Source organism: Capra hircus, chromosome 1 (genome assembly GCF_001704415.2).
Source record: "Capra hircus breed San Clemente chromosome 1, ASM170441v1, whole genome shotgun sequence".
NCBI classification, from domain to species: domain Eukaryota; kingdom Metazoa; phylum Chordata; class Mammalia; order Artiodactyla; family Bovidae; genus Capra; species Capra hircus.
This window is the reverse complement of record NC_030808.1, coordinates 146,073,166-146,088,655: the sequence shown is the minus strand read 5'-3', so window position 1 is coordinate 146,088,655 and position 15,490 is coordinate 146,073,166. Positions and strand designations below refer to the sequence as shown.

Below are 15,490 nucleotides of genomic sequence, written 5' to 3'. Positions count from 1 at the left end.
TTGCCAGGTGAATGGAATTTGGACTGAGAATTTTCATATACCACAGAATATTAAGAAGCACAACAAATGTTTATCGATGTGAAGGCACTGTCAGGCTGTCATTTTGAAAACTAAGAATTATATCACAAATTTTAGAAATTAAAGACGTTTAATGAGAAAAAAAGGTTTTGTGAAAAGAAGTTCCTTCCTCAGACCCACAAATGGAGCTTTTCTGCTTTACGCTTGATTCCGTCCAGGCTAAGCCCCTGCTGTATCAGAATACAGGAAAACGAAAAACAAAGTTAAAGCCATGGAATAGACCTACTAACCAGGATGAAAACACAGGAGTGGGACAAATGTAACCTATTGTGTAGGAATTTCCTCTCTAAATCTCTGCAGGCCACCAAAACAAAGGATAAACTTTACACCATTATTCTCTTCTCTTTTTTTTTTCAGGTTTACAAAAAAAGTATTCGAAAATACCCACATAACCCCTCTCTGTGCGCACACCACATCCCCGACTGGTATTAACGGGGTACATATGTTATAACTGATGAACAATATTGATAAATTATTACTAACTGAAGTCCATAGCTAACTTTAGGGTTCACTCTGTGTTGTACATTCTACGGGTTTTGACAAATGTATAGTGACTTGTGTCTACCATCACTGTATTACACAGAATCGTTTTGCTGCCCTAAAGATTCCCTGTGCGCCACCTACTCACCCCATCATCCTCGTTTTTAAGCAGTTCAGCATCGTTCAGTCTGTCTTATTTCCTCCTCCCTCCACCCTCCACCCACTGTCATCTCTAAGTTTTAAGCAACTCCTCATCCAGACAAATGTGACTGCTGTGAAGGCATCCAATTTTGACATTACTATCCTAATTTAGGGGCTTCCCAGGTGGAGCAGTGATAAAGAATCCACCTGCTAATGCAAGAGATGCGAGAGATGCAGGTGCAATCCCTGGGTTGGGAAGATCCCCTAGAGAAGGAAATAGCAACCCACTTCAGTATTCTTGCCTGGAAAATTCCATGGACAGAGGAGCCTGGTGGGCTAGAGTCCAGGGGGTCGCAAAGAATTGGACATGACTAAGCAGCGCACACAGCAGCATGCTACTTTAGAAGTTTCTTGAAAATGGTGGGGGGTTGAGTGTGTGAGGAGGAGAGAAACATCACACAGGACAAATAAGAGTCCCGCTTTCTACTTCTACTTGAAAATATTAAAATGATAATGAAAATGAAACTAGTTTGGGTTGCTTTAGAACCATGCTTCATTAGTAACATCTTCCTTTATTTATATAAATAAAACTTTACTGATGTAGGGGGTAGGACAGAGGCCAGGGCTCCTGTCTCCTTGGCTGCACTACACTCTGCTGTCCCTTCCCTTCAACACTGTCTTCACTTCCCCAGCTTAAGCTACTATCCACATAAACTTAATCTTATACCTTTTATGCAACTATACATCATCTACATTCGGCTAAAATGACAACAGGATAAAAGGATTCAATAGAGCAGTGTTTCTTTTGTTGAAATACTTGTCTTTACGTGTGTTCTGTCCTACAAATTATGAAGTTCTCAATTTTATCTGTCAACTCCCAGAAAGAATTCAAACAACCACAAAACAAGAAATTGAAGGAATAACTAACACAGTGGAGCAGAAATCAGGAGCACTATGCAAAAACATATTTGAAATGTGTAAAATCTAAACTGTAACTATATGTAATTTTCCCTGGGTGAAAAACTAGAACAAACTCAGGCCAGTAGTTCCTGTCAGAAACATTCCTAATTTCAGCTTTTTCAGATTTTCCAAGAGCATCTCATCACCAAGAATTCTCAAGTCCACCCTTTTCCAACTGCAGTTTCATTGAAAAAAGAAAAACGTCACATGTCACCGAATTTTAAAAAATCTGGATGTTAAATTCAAAGCAGTTGCATGTAAATGTTGTATTACCTGTAAAACAAAGATAACAGCACCACCTACCTCCCTAAGGTTGGTGAAGATTCGGTGAGTTAGTACAATCCTGTGCATATTTATTAGATAATTGTAAGAATTCACTAGCCTGACCCCAAGTGAAACTCGGTTCAGCCTATGGAAAAAATGGATTCTAAAAGTTGAAAATGTATTTAAATTTCAAAAAAAAGTTACGCATTTAGACGCTTCTCTCCAAGGGCTGCGAGGTCCCCTGACCCCGGCCAAGAACTAAACTGCGCTGACTGCTACGCGGAATTCGGGACCTGAGCCTGGAGGTTACAGAGGGTAACGCCACCCAAGCCTCTGAGGCCCAATTACTCAGTCTATTTTAAACAAACAACCACTTATTGCACATCTTTCTTAATTTTAAAAAATTCCCTAAGAGGGGCTAACAATCTCGTTCCAAGTGTTCAGTGCTTTGCACCTGTTAAAGCATTCCAGGCTCCCAACTATCACCGAGAGGTAGGTGCGGCGACCACCCGGTCTCGCAGGGGAAATCGAGGCACGCGGGCATGCTGCCGGCGCGGTCCCTACGCGCTGACACGCGGGCCTGGGCTGGGCAGCCCACTCGGACACAGCGGTCATCCCCGTCCGGGTTTCCACGCCTGAGGCCACACACCCAAAGCGCGGCCACCGGCCGGGCGCCGGAAGCCGGACGGGAGTCGGGGTCCCGGGTGTGAGCGCCGGGCGGGGGTCCGGGTCGCATTAAGGCGGGGCGGGGCCTGGGCAGGGGTCTGGGAGGAGAGCCGGGCGGGGGTCCGGGTTCCGGGCCGCTCACCTTCCGACAGCTCCAGCTCCAGCTCGGCCAGGCTCTCCCGCACCTCAGCGGGCAGCGGCACCGCCTCCAGCGGGCACCCGCGCTCGGCCATGGCCCCGCAGCAGGACTGCCGTCCGGCCGCCTCGCGCCGGGCGGGGTCGGGGCCGGGGTCGCGCCAGGCCCAGCCCAGGTGGCCGCGCGGGCGACAGCTACGTCGCTCCCCTCAGCCCCGCGACCCGCATCGGCCCTCGGGGAGCCAAGGCGGCGGGCAGGGGGGCGGCCCGGGCAGCTCCACAGAGACACGGGCGCGGGCACGAGCGCGAGCAGCTCCTCTACCGCCGCCGCCGCCGCCACCGCCACCGCCCCGCGCGCCCCCGACAGCCCTGCCGGCCCTGCACGGAGCGCGCGTGCGCGGTGGGAAGAGAGGGCAGGGGAGCGCGCGTGTGCGGCGGGTCGCCAGCCTAGTGGGCGCCTGGCCCCGCCCAGCAACACCAGACGCTCGCTGCCATTGGCCGCGAGGACGCGGCGAAGCCGCCCTGGGCGTCCATTGACTGAGCCGAGAGAAAGTCACTCCCGAGAGGCTCTGCGCGGGAGGCTTGGATCGTGGACTGGCCGGAGCGCAGGCTCGGCTGAGAGGGCGGACGCCTCAGTGTTGGGGTGCTAGGGCCGTTGGACACAGGCGGGCGTCAGTGCGAGGCGATTCCTCAGGCCCCTCGGCGGGCGAGCAGCGGGCACAAGTGTGGAGTCCGCGCGGACGGTGGGGCGCAGCTGAGATGGAGGACGTTGAGGCTTCCGGGCGCGCTGGGCCTGCTCTTGAGGAATGCGTCCACATGCTTTCCTTCCAGCATGGGTGGGCCTCACTCATGAGGCTTTTCACAACTCCCAGGAGCCAGCTGGACACCCCGGGCCCCTTAGGACGTCCTTCATAGACCCGTTATGACGTGTGTTAGTCCAAGTGCTTTTCAAAACAGCCTTGGAAGGAGCTCCAGCCGCAATTTCAGACGGTGAGGTGACCTTGGGAAGTGCGAGGACAGACTTGAGGGAACTACAGACGTGCGGAGCCTGGGGGGGTTGGGTAGTGGAGCTGCACTGAGCCCCTCTCCCCACACACACACACTGGAGGATCCAGAGGGAACTGTTGCGCAGTGTCGCGGGAAGTGTGTCTGCCCGGTGCATCAGTGGAGTGTGGTGGATGCGGGTACCCACAAGTGTACGCAGAGGGTCACTTTCCTACGTCACAGCCTTCAGGTGACGGAGCCAGCAGGAGAACTATCTGGCCACTGGGCCAGTACAGAAGGCCTCTGATGAGCAGTGCTTGCCCCAGAGTTAATTATTCACCTGTGTTGAGGTAGGATTGTGAACCAGTGAAGTGAATGAATGTCCTAGTGACCTTTTTATGATGGAAATATTAACTATAAGGAAAGATGATGAAGTGGGCATCATCTGAATGGTGCTGCTAGTGATAAAGAACTTGCCTGTCAATGCAGGAGACATAAGAGATACAGGTTTCATTCCTGGGTGGGGAAGATCCCCTGGCGGTGCGCATGGCAACCCACTCCAGTCTTCGTTAATACTACTGATATACTCTTCAGAAAAATATTGGACAGCTGATGGCTACAAATATACCATTGAAAGTGATGGGAGTCTCTTTGATTGCTTGCCAAGAAATCCTCATTTCCTTCATTGAAACAATAAAGACAAGGACTAGGCCCAAGAGTCTCTATGATGGTAAATACCCAATCGAGACAATTCTGTTTTGCTAAGTTTGGAATCCTGCTTGGGGAAATCTGGGTAGATACCCTCAAAGATTTCCTCACCCCGCCCCATCCCACACTACCCCCTCAACTGTCTTAAACCTCTGGAGCCTGCCCATGTGGCTCACCTTTCCCTACCAACCTAGCCCCCCACTCCCCAATTTGTTGGACAATAGGCATATAATTATGGTTATTTCTTAGTATAATTAAGCTGAACTATAACCCCCTTCCCCTCAAAAGAACATATTAGTTTGCTAGAGCTGCAGTAACAAAATACCACTGACTGGGTGGCTTAACAGAAGTTTATCTCACAGTTCTGGGGTCTGGAAGTTAGAGAAAAGTGACAGGGCTGTGAGGGAAGGATCTTCTATTCCTCTGCTAGCTTCTGGTGGTTTGCTGGCAATCTGGTGTTACTTGGTTTGTGGATGCACTGTGCCAGTCTGCCTTGATGTTCACGTGCCTTTCTCCCTATATGTTTCTCTGTTTCTGTGTCCAAATTCCCTGTTTTTGAAAATACCAGTTATTGAATTTTTACCTGCTCTAATTACAATACTCATCTTAATTTGATTGCCTGTAAAGACCCTATTTCCAAATAAGGTTATATTCACAAGTACCTGGGGGTTAGGACTTAAACATCTTTTCCAGGGACACAGTTTAGTCCATGACAGGTTGTAAGAACCAGCCAACTGCCAGGAGCTAGGAAAGTTTTGTGGGGCTGGATTACAAGTGTGCTTGATGAGTGGTGGTCCCCAGCATCCTTGCTTAATTCACCGGCATGAGCCCTGCAGAAATCAGAAGAAAACTGGAGTGTAGAGTTGGTAGAAGACTTATGACCAGTCTTCCAAGATACAGGGTTTAACACCTAGGCAAAGACTGGTAGCAAACTCCTAAAGTGATGCTATGTCAATTGCTATATAACAAATTACTACACACTTAGTGGCTTAAAACAAGAATCATTTATTCTCCTAAGTTGCTGAGGGTCAGGGCATAGTGGAATTGACCTGTGTCATCTGGGGCTTCACTTGGAACAGCTTGACGGCTGGAGGTTGGAATGATCTGAAGGTTCATTTACTCACATGTCTGACAGTCGATGCTGGAGCCCAGATTAGAGGTGTCAGCCAGCATGCCCACATATGGCCATTCCCACTAGTCAGTGGTGGCTCACCCCTGTAGGCAACAGCTGACAGTAGGAAAGGTTGCTCCAGAACAGCATTTGGGGGTGGGGGGGCCGGGGGTGGGTGGGTGGGTCATGCAATAGGATCCTAGCAGAAAAGAGGCCAGGAAGGAGCTTGTAACTGACAGAAGTCAGTACTGCAAATTACAGTGGCCGGCAAGATCTGAGTGGCAGCCAGGGGACTCTGACCTGTGGACAGTTGCAGAAATGGTTAATAAAACACAGCATTCTTAGAGGCAAAACAGATGGGCAGTTGAAAATATCAGCAGAAAAAAGTTAAGGATGGATGAACAGAAAAATCAGGATCCCACAGCCAGTTTCTAGACTGAGCTAGTTTTCAGATGTGGTACTGAAGAGGTGGCCAAATGCCAAGAAGGACCCTGCAGTGTACCACAAGTACATACACAAATGAATCCTGAATTCCTTTTCCAGAGTCCAATAGCCATTTCCTTTGATAACTACACCCAGGGGGAAAGTGGGTAGCCAAACATTCTGAAGACTGATGTACACAAAATCTGAATTGACTTTGATATCCAGACATCTGCATTATCATCACGGCTTCCCTGTCAGAGTGGCTGCATATAGTGGCCAGATAATTAATGGAGTCCTCCCCAAGGTCCAGCTTACAGTAGGCCCACCAGCTCTGTGGACCTGCTTGTGATTATTTCCCCTGTCCCAAACTGAATAATTGGCATTGATGTACTTGGCAATTAACATTACTCTCAGGTTGGGTCCCTAACCTATAGGGTTAGAGCTATCACAACAGGAAAAGTCAAATGGAAAACTGACTGGTTTTGAAAAGTCAAGTGGAAAACTTGACTGAAAAGTCAAGTGGAAAACTGACCTCTAAAACTGATCTGTTCCAGTCAAGATCATAGAGTCTCTAGGGGTGGGACAGTGGCAGAACTGGGGGCCACTTTTAAGGATCTAAAGGACACAGCATGATGGTCCCCCAAACCTTAAATTCACCACTATGATCCCTGCAGAAATTGGATCCTGGAGGATGGCAGTACACTGCAAACTCAACTGAGTGGCAGCCTTGATAGTAGTTTCTGTGTCAGATGCAGGAGGTGGCTACCGATTTGGTGTGTTCTTTTCTGTCCCCGTCAGAAAAAAAGGATCAGGGCCATTTCACATTCACATGGAACACAGATGCAGTTTTGCCCGAAGGCTATGTTACCTCTCTTGCCCTCTTGTAGTCCAAAGACTTCACCATCCTGAAGAATATCACACTGCTCCATTACGTCAATAATATTACAAAGATGCTGGAGGCCTTGCTAAGATACAGGTGCTCCAGAGAGTAGCAGATAAACCCTGTGAAGATTCAGAGACCTGCTACATTTGTAACATTTTTAGGGATCCAGTGGTCAGTGGAGCCCTAGGGCATCCCTTTCAAAAGGCAAAGACAATTATTGCATCTTGCACCTTCAGCCATCAGTAAAGGAAGATACTTTTCTTTTCAGGTTCTGGAAGTGGCATATTCCACACCTATGAATAGTGCTCTGGCTCAAATACTGGGTGACTTGGAAGACTTCCAGGTTTGAGAAGAACCCAGAAAAGTAAGAGTTTTTGTAATTGGTCAAGGCTGCAATGCAGGCAGTTGTGCTGCCCCAGCCATATGGTCTAGCAGGTGGTGGTGGTGGTGGGGAACAATATGATGTGGAGTTTCTGGCACATCTCAGTAGGAGATTCACGAAGCAGGACCCTAGGTTCTGCCGTGCCCCTGGAAGCAGAGAATTATTTTTCTTTTAGGGAAAAAAAAGTCTTGGTGTGCTTCTGTGCTCTGATAGAGATGGAACATCTGGCCTTGGGACACCAAGTGAACATGCAGACAAAACAGTGCCTTGTTAGGGGGTTCTGCCAAACTCACAAGGTCATCAGGGTGGTTTGGCCCAGCAGCAATCCACCACCAGGTGGAAGACAAATGTTCAAGACTGAGCATGAGACTGTTCAGGGGTCACAGGTAAGTGCAGGATAGGTGGCCCAGACCCACAGGGCACCCACTGCTGCTGTATCAGAGCCCCTTTCTCCTTTCACACCTATGACCATATGGGGTAGCCTTTAGGACATGTGGACAGAGGGGGAAAATCTTGAGCCTCATTCCTGGATGGACTGGCTTGGTGGTGGTGTTCAGTCACCAAGTCGTGTCTGATTCTTTGCAACCCCATGGACTGCAGCACACCAGGTGTTCCTGTCCCTCACCATCTCCCAGAGTTTACCCAAGTTCATGTCCATTGAATTGGTGATGTCATCTAACCATCTCATCCTTTGTCATCCCCTTCTCCTTCTGCCTTCTATCTTTACCAGCATCAGGGTCTTTTCCAATGAGTCGGCACTTCACATTAGGTGGCCAAAGTATTGGATTTCAGCTTCAGCATCAGTCCTTCCAGTGAGCATTCAGGGTTGATTTCCTCTAGGATTGACTGGTTTGATCTTGCAGTCCACAGGATTCTCAATAGTCTTCTCCAGCACCACAGTTTGAAAGCATCGATTCTTTTGTGCTCTGCCTTCTTTATGGTCCAACTCTCATGTCTGTACATGACTACTGGAAAAAACCATAGTTTTGACTATCTGGACCTTTGTTGGCAAAGTTAATATTGGACAGCATTCCTTGCAACCTGTGTGCTGGCATGATGGGTACAAGGACAGAATGACCAAAGTAATGGAGCTGGAGGCTATTTATGGTCCCAGGGCTGATCCAACCACTCGCTTGGTCTAATCTGTCAGCAAGAGACCAATGAGGAGCTCCTGGTGTGGTTCCTTTCACGAAGTTCAACCAGCCGTTTGTGCTACTGGAACTCTTCCATCTGGGAAGGGCTAGCAGTTTGTTTTCACAGAAATAGATTCATACTGCATAGATAGGTTTGACCTCCTGTCCACAAGTGTCAGCCAGCAAGGGTTTATGGAGTGTTAGCTCCTTTAGCACAGGATCCCACCTTACAGCAAAGGAAATGTAGGGCGCACTTTACACTGCAGGATGCGCAGCGATCACAGATCTGCTGCCTGACAGAGCACTGGGACAGTCAGCTGAAGGCATAGCTGAAGCGCCAAGGTGGAGGCAATATTCTGCAGAGATGGGATGGCACCATTTCCCAACAAGAAAGATACCTGAGTCTAAAATCCAAAGGTGGAAACAGGAGTGGCCCACTTCATAGCACTCCCAATGGTTCACTGGAGAACTTTTGCCTCCTGTCCTCCAAGTTTAGATTCTGCAGGGTTAGAGGTCCTGGTCCCCAAACGGAACACTCCCTGTCCTACTGGATGTAAATGATGAATGATATCTGGGAACCCTGGGTTCCTGAATCTAGGAACCAGGAGGCAAAAGGAGAAGTCACCATCTGGGCAGTGGAGAGGGCAGGGCTGCTCTATACTCAAGGAAGAATGTGTGGAACCCGTGACCCACACGGGCCATCTTGGTACTCCTTTGCTTAACTGTGATCAAGAAACTAGAGAATCCAGCTTGCACTTGCAGTGGAAGAGTCTGCCTCTTGATTTTCAGGCACCTGCAGTCTGGCTGTAAGGGGTGTGCATGGTATATGCGCTACTGGTTTAAGGCACACACCAGTCTGCAACATTACCTCCAACTTGAAAGACTGATTTCCAAGCTGGTGCTGAAAGCAAGCCTTCAGCTAGCCATTCCATTCTTCAACCCAGGCAACTGCTTCCAGCGATGGCATCTATAATGCTGGTTCATAAACTAGTCCCTGTACACGAGGGCAAGGAGAGATCTAAGAAAGAGGCAGACCCTCCAGGTCTGCAGGCAGCAGGTTTGATAAGCAGGGAACTGATGAGGTTTGTCTTGGGTGGCCAGAAGATAACTCTCTGCATCCACCAGAGTCTTTAACTTTTAAAAATTAATTAATTTATTTTAGTTGGAGGATAATTACAACATTGTGGTGGTTTTGCCATATATCAACATGAATCAGCCACAGGTGCCCCTGTGTCCCCTCAGTGTGAACTCTCCTCCCATCTTCCTCCCCACCCCATCCCTGAGTTCTCCCAGACTACTGCCCCGTTGAGTGCCCTGCTTCATGCATTCAACTTGCACTGGTCATCTATTTTACATATGGTAATATACATGTTTCAATGCTATTCTCTCAAATCATCCCACCTTTGCCTTTTCCCACAGAGTCCTTTACATCTGTCTTTCTTTTGCTGCCTGGCATATAGGATCATCGTTACCATTTTTCTAAATTCCATATATATGCATTAATATTCTGTATTGATGTTTCTCTTTCTGGCTTACTTCACACTGTATTAATAGGCTCCAGTTTCATCCACCTCATTAGAACTGACTCAAATGCATTCTTTTTTATAGCTTAGTAATATGTGATTGTGTATATGTATCACAATTTCCTTATCCATTCATATGCCAGTAGACATCTAGGTTGCTTCCATGTCCTGGATATTGTAAACAGTGCTGTGGTGAACATTGGGGTACACGTGTCTCTTTCAATCCTGGTTTCCTCGATGTGTATGCCCAGCAGTGGGATTGCTGGGTCATATGGCAGTTCTATTTCCAGTTTTTTAAGGAGTCTCCACGCTGTTCTCTATAGTGGCTGTACTAGTTTGCATTCCCAACAGTGTAAGAGGGTTCCCTTTTCTCTGCACCCTCTCCAGCATTTATTGCTTGTAGACTTTTTGATAACAGCCATTCTGACCAGCATGAGATGGTACCTCATTGTGGTTTTGATTTGCATTTCTCTGATAATGATTGCTATTGAGCATCTTTTTATGTGTTTGTTAGCCATCTGTATGTCTTCATTGGAGAAATGTCTGTTTAGTTCTTTGGCCCATGTTTTGATTGGGTCATTTATTTTTCTGGAATTTAGCTGCAGAAGTTGCTTGTATATTTTTGAGATTTATTTTTTTCCAGGTTCATAATTTATTGTACAAATTGAGTATCACATGATAAGCTGACATTAGCTTCTTCAGGCATGGGAACTTAACAGATAATGTACAGTTCAGAATCTGTTTATGTTGCTTTCACAGCTGGAGTTTTTTTAGACCTTAACTTGAAGTATAAGACTATCAAAGCAATACTTCCGTATGTGGCCAGCACACAATTCATTCTCCATGTGAGAGTGTAAGAGTTGAAATATTTTTTGATACCAGTGAAATGGAACTGGGCATCAGCTTCTGGACCTGCCATGATTTCAGTCTTTCAAAGGGTTCAAACTCTACGGCCTATGTCCTTCACCATATGCTGCTGCCCCTCGATCCTACCCTTGAGATTTATTCTTATCAGTTGCTTCATTTGCTATTATTTTCCCCCATTCTGAAGGCTGTCTTTTCAACTTGCTTATAGTTTCCTTCATTGTGCAAAAGCTTTTAAGTTTAATTAGGTCCCATTTGTTTACTTTTGCTTTCATTTCCATTACTCTGAGAAGTGAGTCATGGAGGATCCTGCTGTGATTTATGTCAGAGAGTTTTGCCTATGTTTTCCTCTAGGAGTTTTATGGTTTCTGGTTTTACGTTTAGATCTTTAATTCATTTTGAGTTTAGTTTTGTGTATGGTGTTAGAAAGTGTTCTAGTTTCATTCTTTTACAAGTGGTTGACCAGTTTTCCCTGCACCACTTGTTAAAGAGATTTGTCTTTTCTCCATTGTATATTCTTGCCTCCTTTGTCAAAGACAAGAGGTCCATAGGTGTGTGGATTTATCTCTGGGCTATTTTGTTCCATTGATCTGTATTTCCGTCTTTGTGCCAGTACCATATTGTCTTGATGACTGTAGCTTTGTAGTATAGTCTGAAGTCAGGCAGGTTGATTCCTCCAGTTCTGTTCTTCTCAAGATTGCCTTGGCTATTTGAGGTTTTTTGTATTTCCATACAAATTGTGAAATTATTTGTTCTAATTCTGTGAAAAATACCATTGGTAGCTTGATAGGGATTGCATTGAATCTATAGATTACTTTGGGTAGTATACTCATTTTCACTATATTGATTCTTCCGATGCATGAACATGGTATATTTCTCCATCTATTTGTGTCATCTTTGATTTCTTTCATCAGTGTTTTATAGTTTTCTATATACAGGTCTTTTGTTTCTTTAGGTAGATTTATTCCTAAGTATTTTATTCTTTTCATTGCAATGGTGAATGGAATTGTTTTCTTCTCTGTTTTCTTATTGCTAGTATATAGAAATGCAAGGGATTTCTGTGTGTTAATTTTATATCTTGAAACTATACTATATTCATTGATTAGCTCTAGTAATTTTCTGGTAGTGTCTTTAGGGTTTTCTACATAGAGGATCACATCATCTTCAAACAGTGAGGATTTTACTTCTTCTTTTCCAATCTGAATTCCTTTTATTCCTTTTTCTTCTCTGATTGCTGTGGCTAAAACTTCCAAAACTATCTTGAAGAGTAGTGGTGAGAGTGGGCACCCTTGTCTTGTTCCTGACTTTAGGGGAAATGCTTTCAGTTTTTCACCATTGAGAATACTGTTTGCTGTGGGTTTCTCACATATGGCTTTTATTATGTTGCGGTATGTTCCTTCTATGCCTGCTTTCTGGAGGGTTTTTTATCATAAATGGATGTTGAATTTTGTCAAAGGCTTTCTCTGCATCTATTGAGATAATCATATGGTTTTTATCTTTCGATTTGTTAATGTGGTATATCACATTGGTTGATTTGAAAATATTGAATAATCCTTGCATCCCTGGGATAAAGCTCACTTGGTCATGGTGTATGATCTTTTTAATATGTTGTTTGATTCTGTTTGCTAGAATTTTGTTGAGGATTTTTGTATCTATGTTCATCAGTGATATTGGCCTGTAGTTTTCTTTTTTTGTGTGGCATCTTTGTCTGGTTTTGGTATTAGGTGCATCCACCAGAACGTTAAGAGCTTATATGGATGCCTGAACTGGGTTCAGTCATGCACACCTTCATATGGTCTCACCACCACCTTGCTCTCCCCAGCTGTGCCCTTGGGGCAGCTTCTAGTGTGGAGAAGGCAAGCGGAATGCACAGCTCTGACAGCCCAGGGCCAACTCACAGGTCAACCAGCAGTCATGTCTTCTTGGTGACCTCCTACAACATGTTACACCAGTGGAGTCTATGTGCGAGTTCATCCTGCACTTTCATTGCTTTAAAGTATGCTTGCTTCTAAGGGGCAGTGTCATGTAGAACTACAGTGACGAGTAAAACATCTCCAGGTCCACAGATAGTGGTGTCAGCAGATGTACTGCAGACAGGGGAGCCGAAGCCACACTTGAATTGTGTCTGTTCCTGGTGGAACCAATCACTGCCTCCTCCGTGATGGTGGGAACCAGCTCACCACATGAAGGGCTCAGCATTGGCCTCTGCTGTTGGCAGTTCAAGCATTGAGAAGAATGCCAGGAAGAAGCCAGGAGGCCTTGGTGAGAGGTCTGGTTGCTGCCACTTGAAGAAAGAAGCTGAATGACACCCACAGGCAAGTCATCTTGTCCACCTTCTGCACTTCCACAGTGGGTCTTATGGGAGGCAGGTCTCCTTACTGCCTTGTAGACATCCTTGGTACCACTTGGCAATCTTTTCTCTGTCAAGTGTTAACCAGCTGGACCATCAACTACTCAGGGAAAACTTATGAATCAGGAGCTCAGGTCAGTGCTCTTTCTATACACAATGGACCACGATGCACCATCCAAAGTTGGTTGATAGGAAATCTTCCACAGCCCCAAGCTGGATGTGTGTGACAACTGTCTACTTTTGGTTGAGGCTAGCACTCTTGCAGATCCATCTGCACAACAAACCTGTGCTTCCTTCTGTTCTGCCAGCTGGTCACAGGGAATGTACCCTGAAACCACAGATGCAGCCTGAAGAGACATGAGGTAGGAGGAAGATTCACCACCACGAGTCTGACCACCTGCTGAGTCACTCATGTATGCCTCCAGGGTCTGGTCAGGCCAGCTCTGTGTGCACTGGTGATGGACAAGCCTCCTGTGATGAAATCCTACCCACAGTGGGATGGCAGCAGGAGGTAGAAGCTCTGGGGGGCAGATGAGGCCGAGGTGGAGCCCTCAGGACAGGGTTAGTGCCTTTACAAGGGTCATGAGAGCACTCGCTCCCCACTGTGCTTTCCATCATGTGACGACACGAGGAATAGTCAGCTGTCTCCAACTCAGAAGGGGCCCTCACCAGAACCCACCCTGTCAGCACCCTGATCTTGAACTTTAAGCCTCCAGAACTCTGAGACAAAGTTCCGTTGGTTATATACCACCCAGTTTATGATATTTTGTCACAGCAACCTGAGCTGAGACCATACTGTTTCTGGTTTTCAGTGGAAGGCTGCTGTTTACATCTAGTTTTATTGCTTGTACTTCTCTAGCTCTTTGGGGATGCAATTTTGATGGGGTCCAGAGGTGATGGCATGTCCCAGGTGCAATCATGAAAGCTTTTACCCTGAGGTTCCCTTGTCATTTTTCCTCAGTGGGCAGGGACAACTTCTCTGCCTTACCTTAGGGTCTTTGCTTAGATTATCATCATATCATAATAATTGGAGTGAGTAGGAAGTAGTACCCTAGATGCCTTAGATGGTGAGAGCTAAATTCTTTGAAACATCTGTGGTCTGTGGACTATCACGGTTTCCGTTCCAGAATGAAAGACAAGTAGTCAAAGACACCCTGCAGAGCCCACAACTAAGAGAGGCCCAGGCTCGGTGCATGTGGACCTTTCTGTGACCACATCTTGGCTGCTGCTCCAGCCTACTGACTGAGAAAGCCAGAGGCTGTTGCGTTTGAGTGCGACCTGGACAAAGACCTGCAGGTCCGATGCTCAGGCAAGCTTATAGCTGGCCAGGCAGAAGTGTGGGCTGCCTGGGGACTCTATGCTGACCCCAGGTAGTGTCAGAACTGTACTGCAGGACATTTGGGTGGTGATGGAGAGGTGGCGGTGAACAAGATGATGCAAGCAGGTTGAGAAGGTGAGAGTTATGGCATGAACAGCTCTCTAGGGTTCCCATGGAATGTCTGCTGCGAGTCCCTGTGCCCAGTCCTCTCCTGTTGTGCAGATGAACCTGCTGTTTCTGCTGGGAATCCTCTAGGGACTTCCCAAATTCCTTGCTCACCATCACGGCTTCTGACAGAAAACTCTTCTCACAGCAAAAGTACATGCTAGGCTCATGACCCCAGGATTCCTTGATGTCACCCAGGTGCAGCTCAGCTTACTGGGAAGGCCTCCCTTCTGCCGACCCACTTATGGCCATTTCTCCCGCAGCCGAATATATCAGCCTGGGGCCACAGAAGGTGGGACGTGCCCCTCTTACTGCTGTCAGACAACCCTGGGGGAGTAACTGCTTCCTATCCGTGACTCTGCTCCATCCATGGGCTCAGCTGTGCTGGTGACAGTGGTCCCTCTGAACCAGCAGGGGTGGGGGTTCCTGCATCGGCTGGTGTAAGTGACCCCGCCAATGAGGGGAAGCCTGGGGGCTGGCACAGCACGAGCACAGTGAAACCTGTACCTGTAACTTGGTATCTCCAGGGACACCTCCTGTACTCAGTACTTTCAGGTTTGACTGTGTAAGGAAGTCCTCTAGAAACAAGACTGTTGAGGGCTCAGATCTTTTAGGAAGTACAGTGCTTGTCACCCAACCAGCTAAGTGAGGCCCAGAAAACCCAGCCCATGTGATGGAAGGAAGATGTGTGGATACAGGGCACTGCCCTTTCTACCTTACTGCTACTCTGGACGTCCCTCCTCCTTCCCACGTGACATCCGCCTTGCAGCAGACTGTGCCCTGGGGTCACAGTGGACACTCCTTGGCCCCTGCACCATGAAGGGGAACCTCCCCTTGGTTTTAGGATCTGCTGATGAACTTAATGTGAACTGATTATTTTAGGGCAGAACTGGAGGTTTTCTAACTGTATCTATCGCTTCCT

At 47.1% G+C, this 15,490-nt stretch overlaps 1 protein-coding gene, 1 long non-coding RNA gene and 1 pseudogene across 4 annotated transcripts in view; 1 reads left to right on the top strand and 2 right to left on the bottom strand.

The window, feature by feature from the left end:
* DIP2A (disco interacting protein 2 homolog A) overlaps positions 1-3,061 on the bottom strand; it is a 109,749-nt gene extending 106,688 nt beyond the window's left edge. For all 3 annotated transcript variants that reach the window (XM_018052503.1, XM_018052508.1, XM_018052511.1), the window contains exon 1: positions 2,732-3,061. In XM_018052503.1, the coding sequence (XP_017907992.1) occupies positions 2,732-2,822 (91 nt within the window). In that variant the 5' untranslated portion in view covers positions 2,823-3,061. The remainder of the gene's footprint in view (positions 1-2,731) is intronic.
* LOC108636576 lies at positions 3,282-14,095 on the top strand. Its single transcript, XR_001918473.1, has 3 exons — positions 3,282-4,058; positions 7,102-7,197; positions 12,558-14,095. It is a non-coding gene; the product is annotated as an uncharacterized LOC108636576 (long non-coding RNA).
* On the bottom strand, positions 10,541-10,826 carry LOC102169226 (annotated as a pseudogene).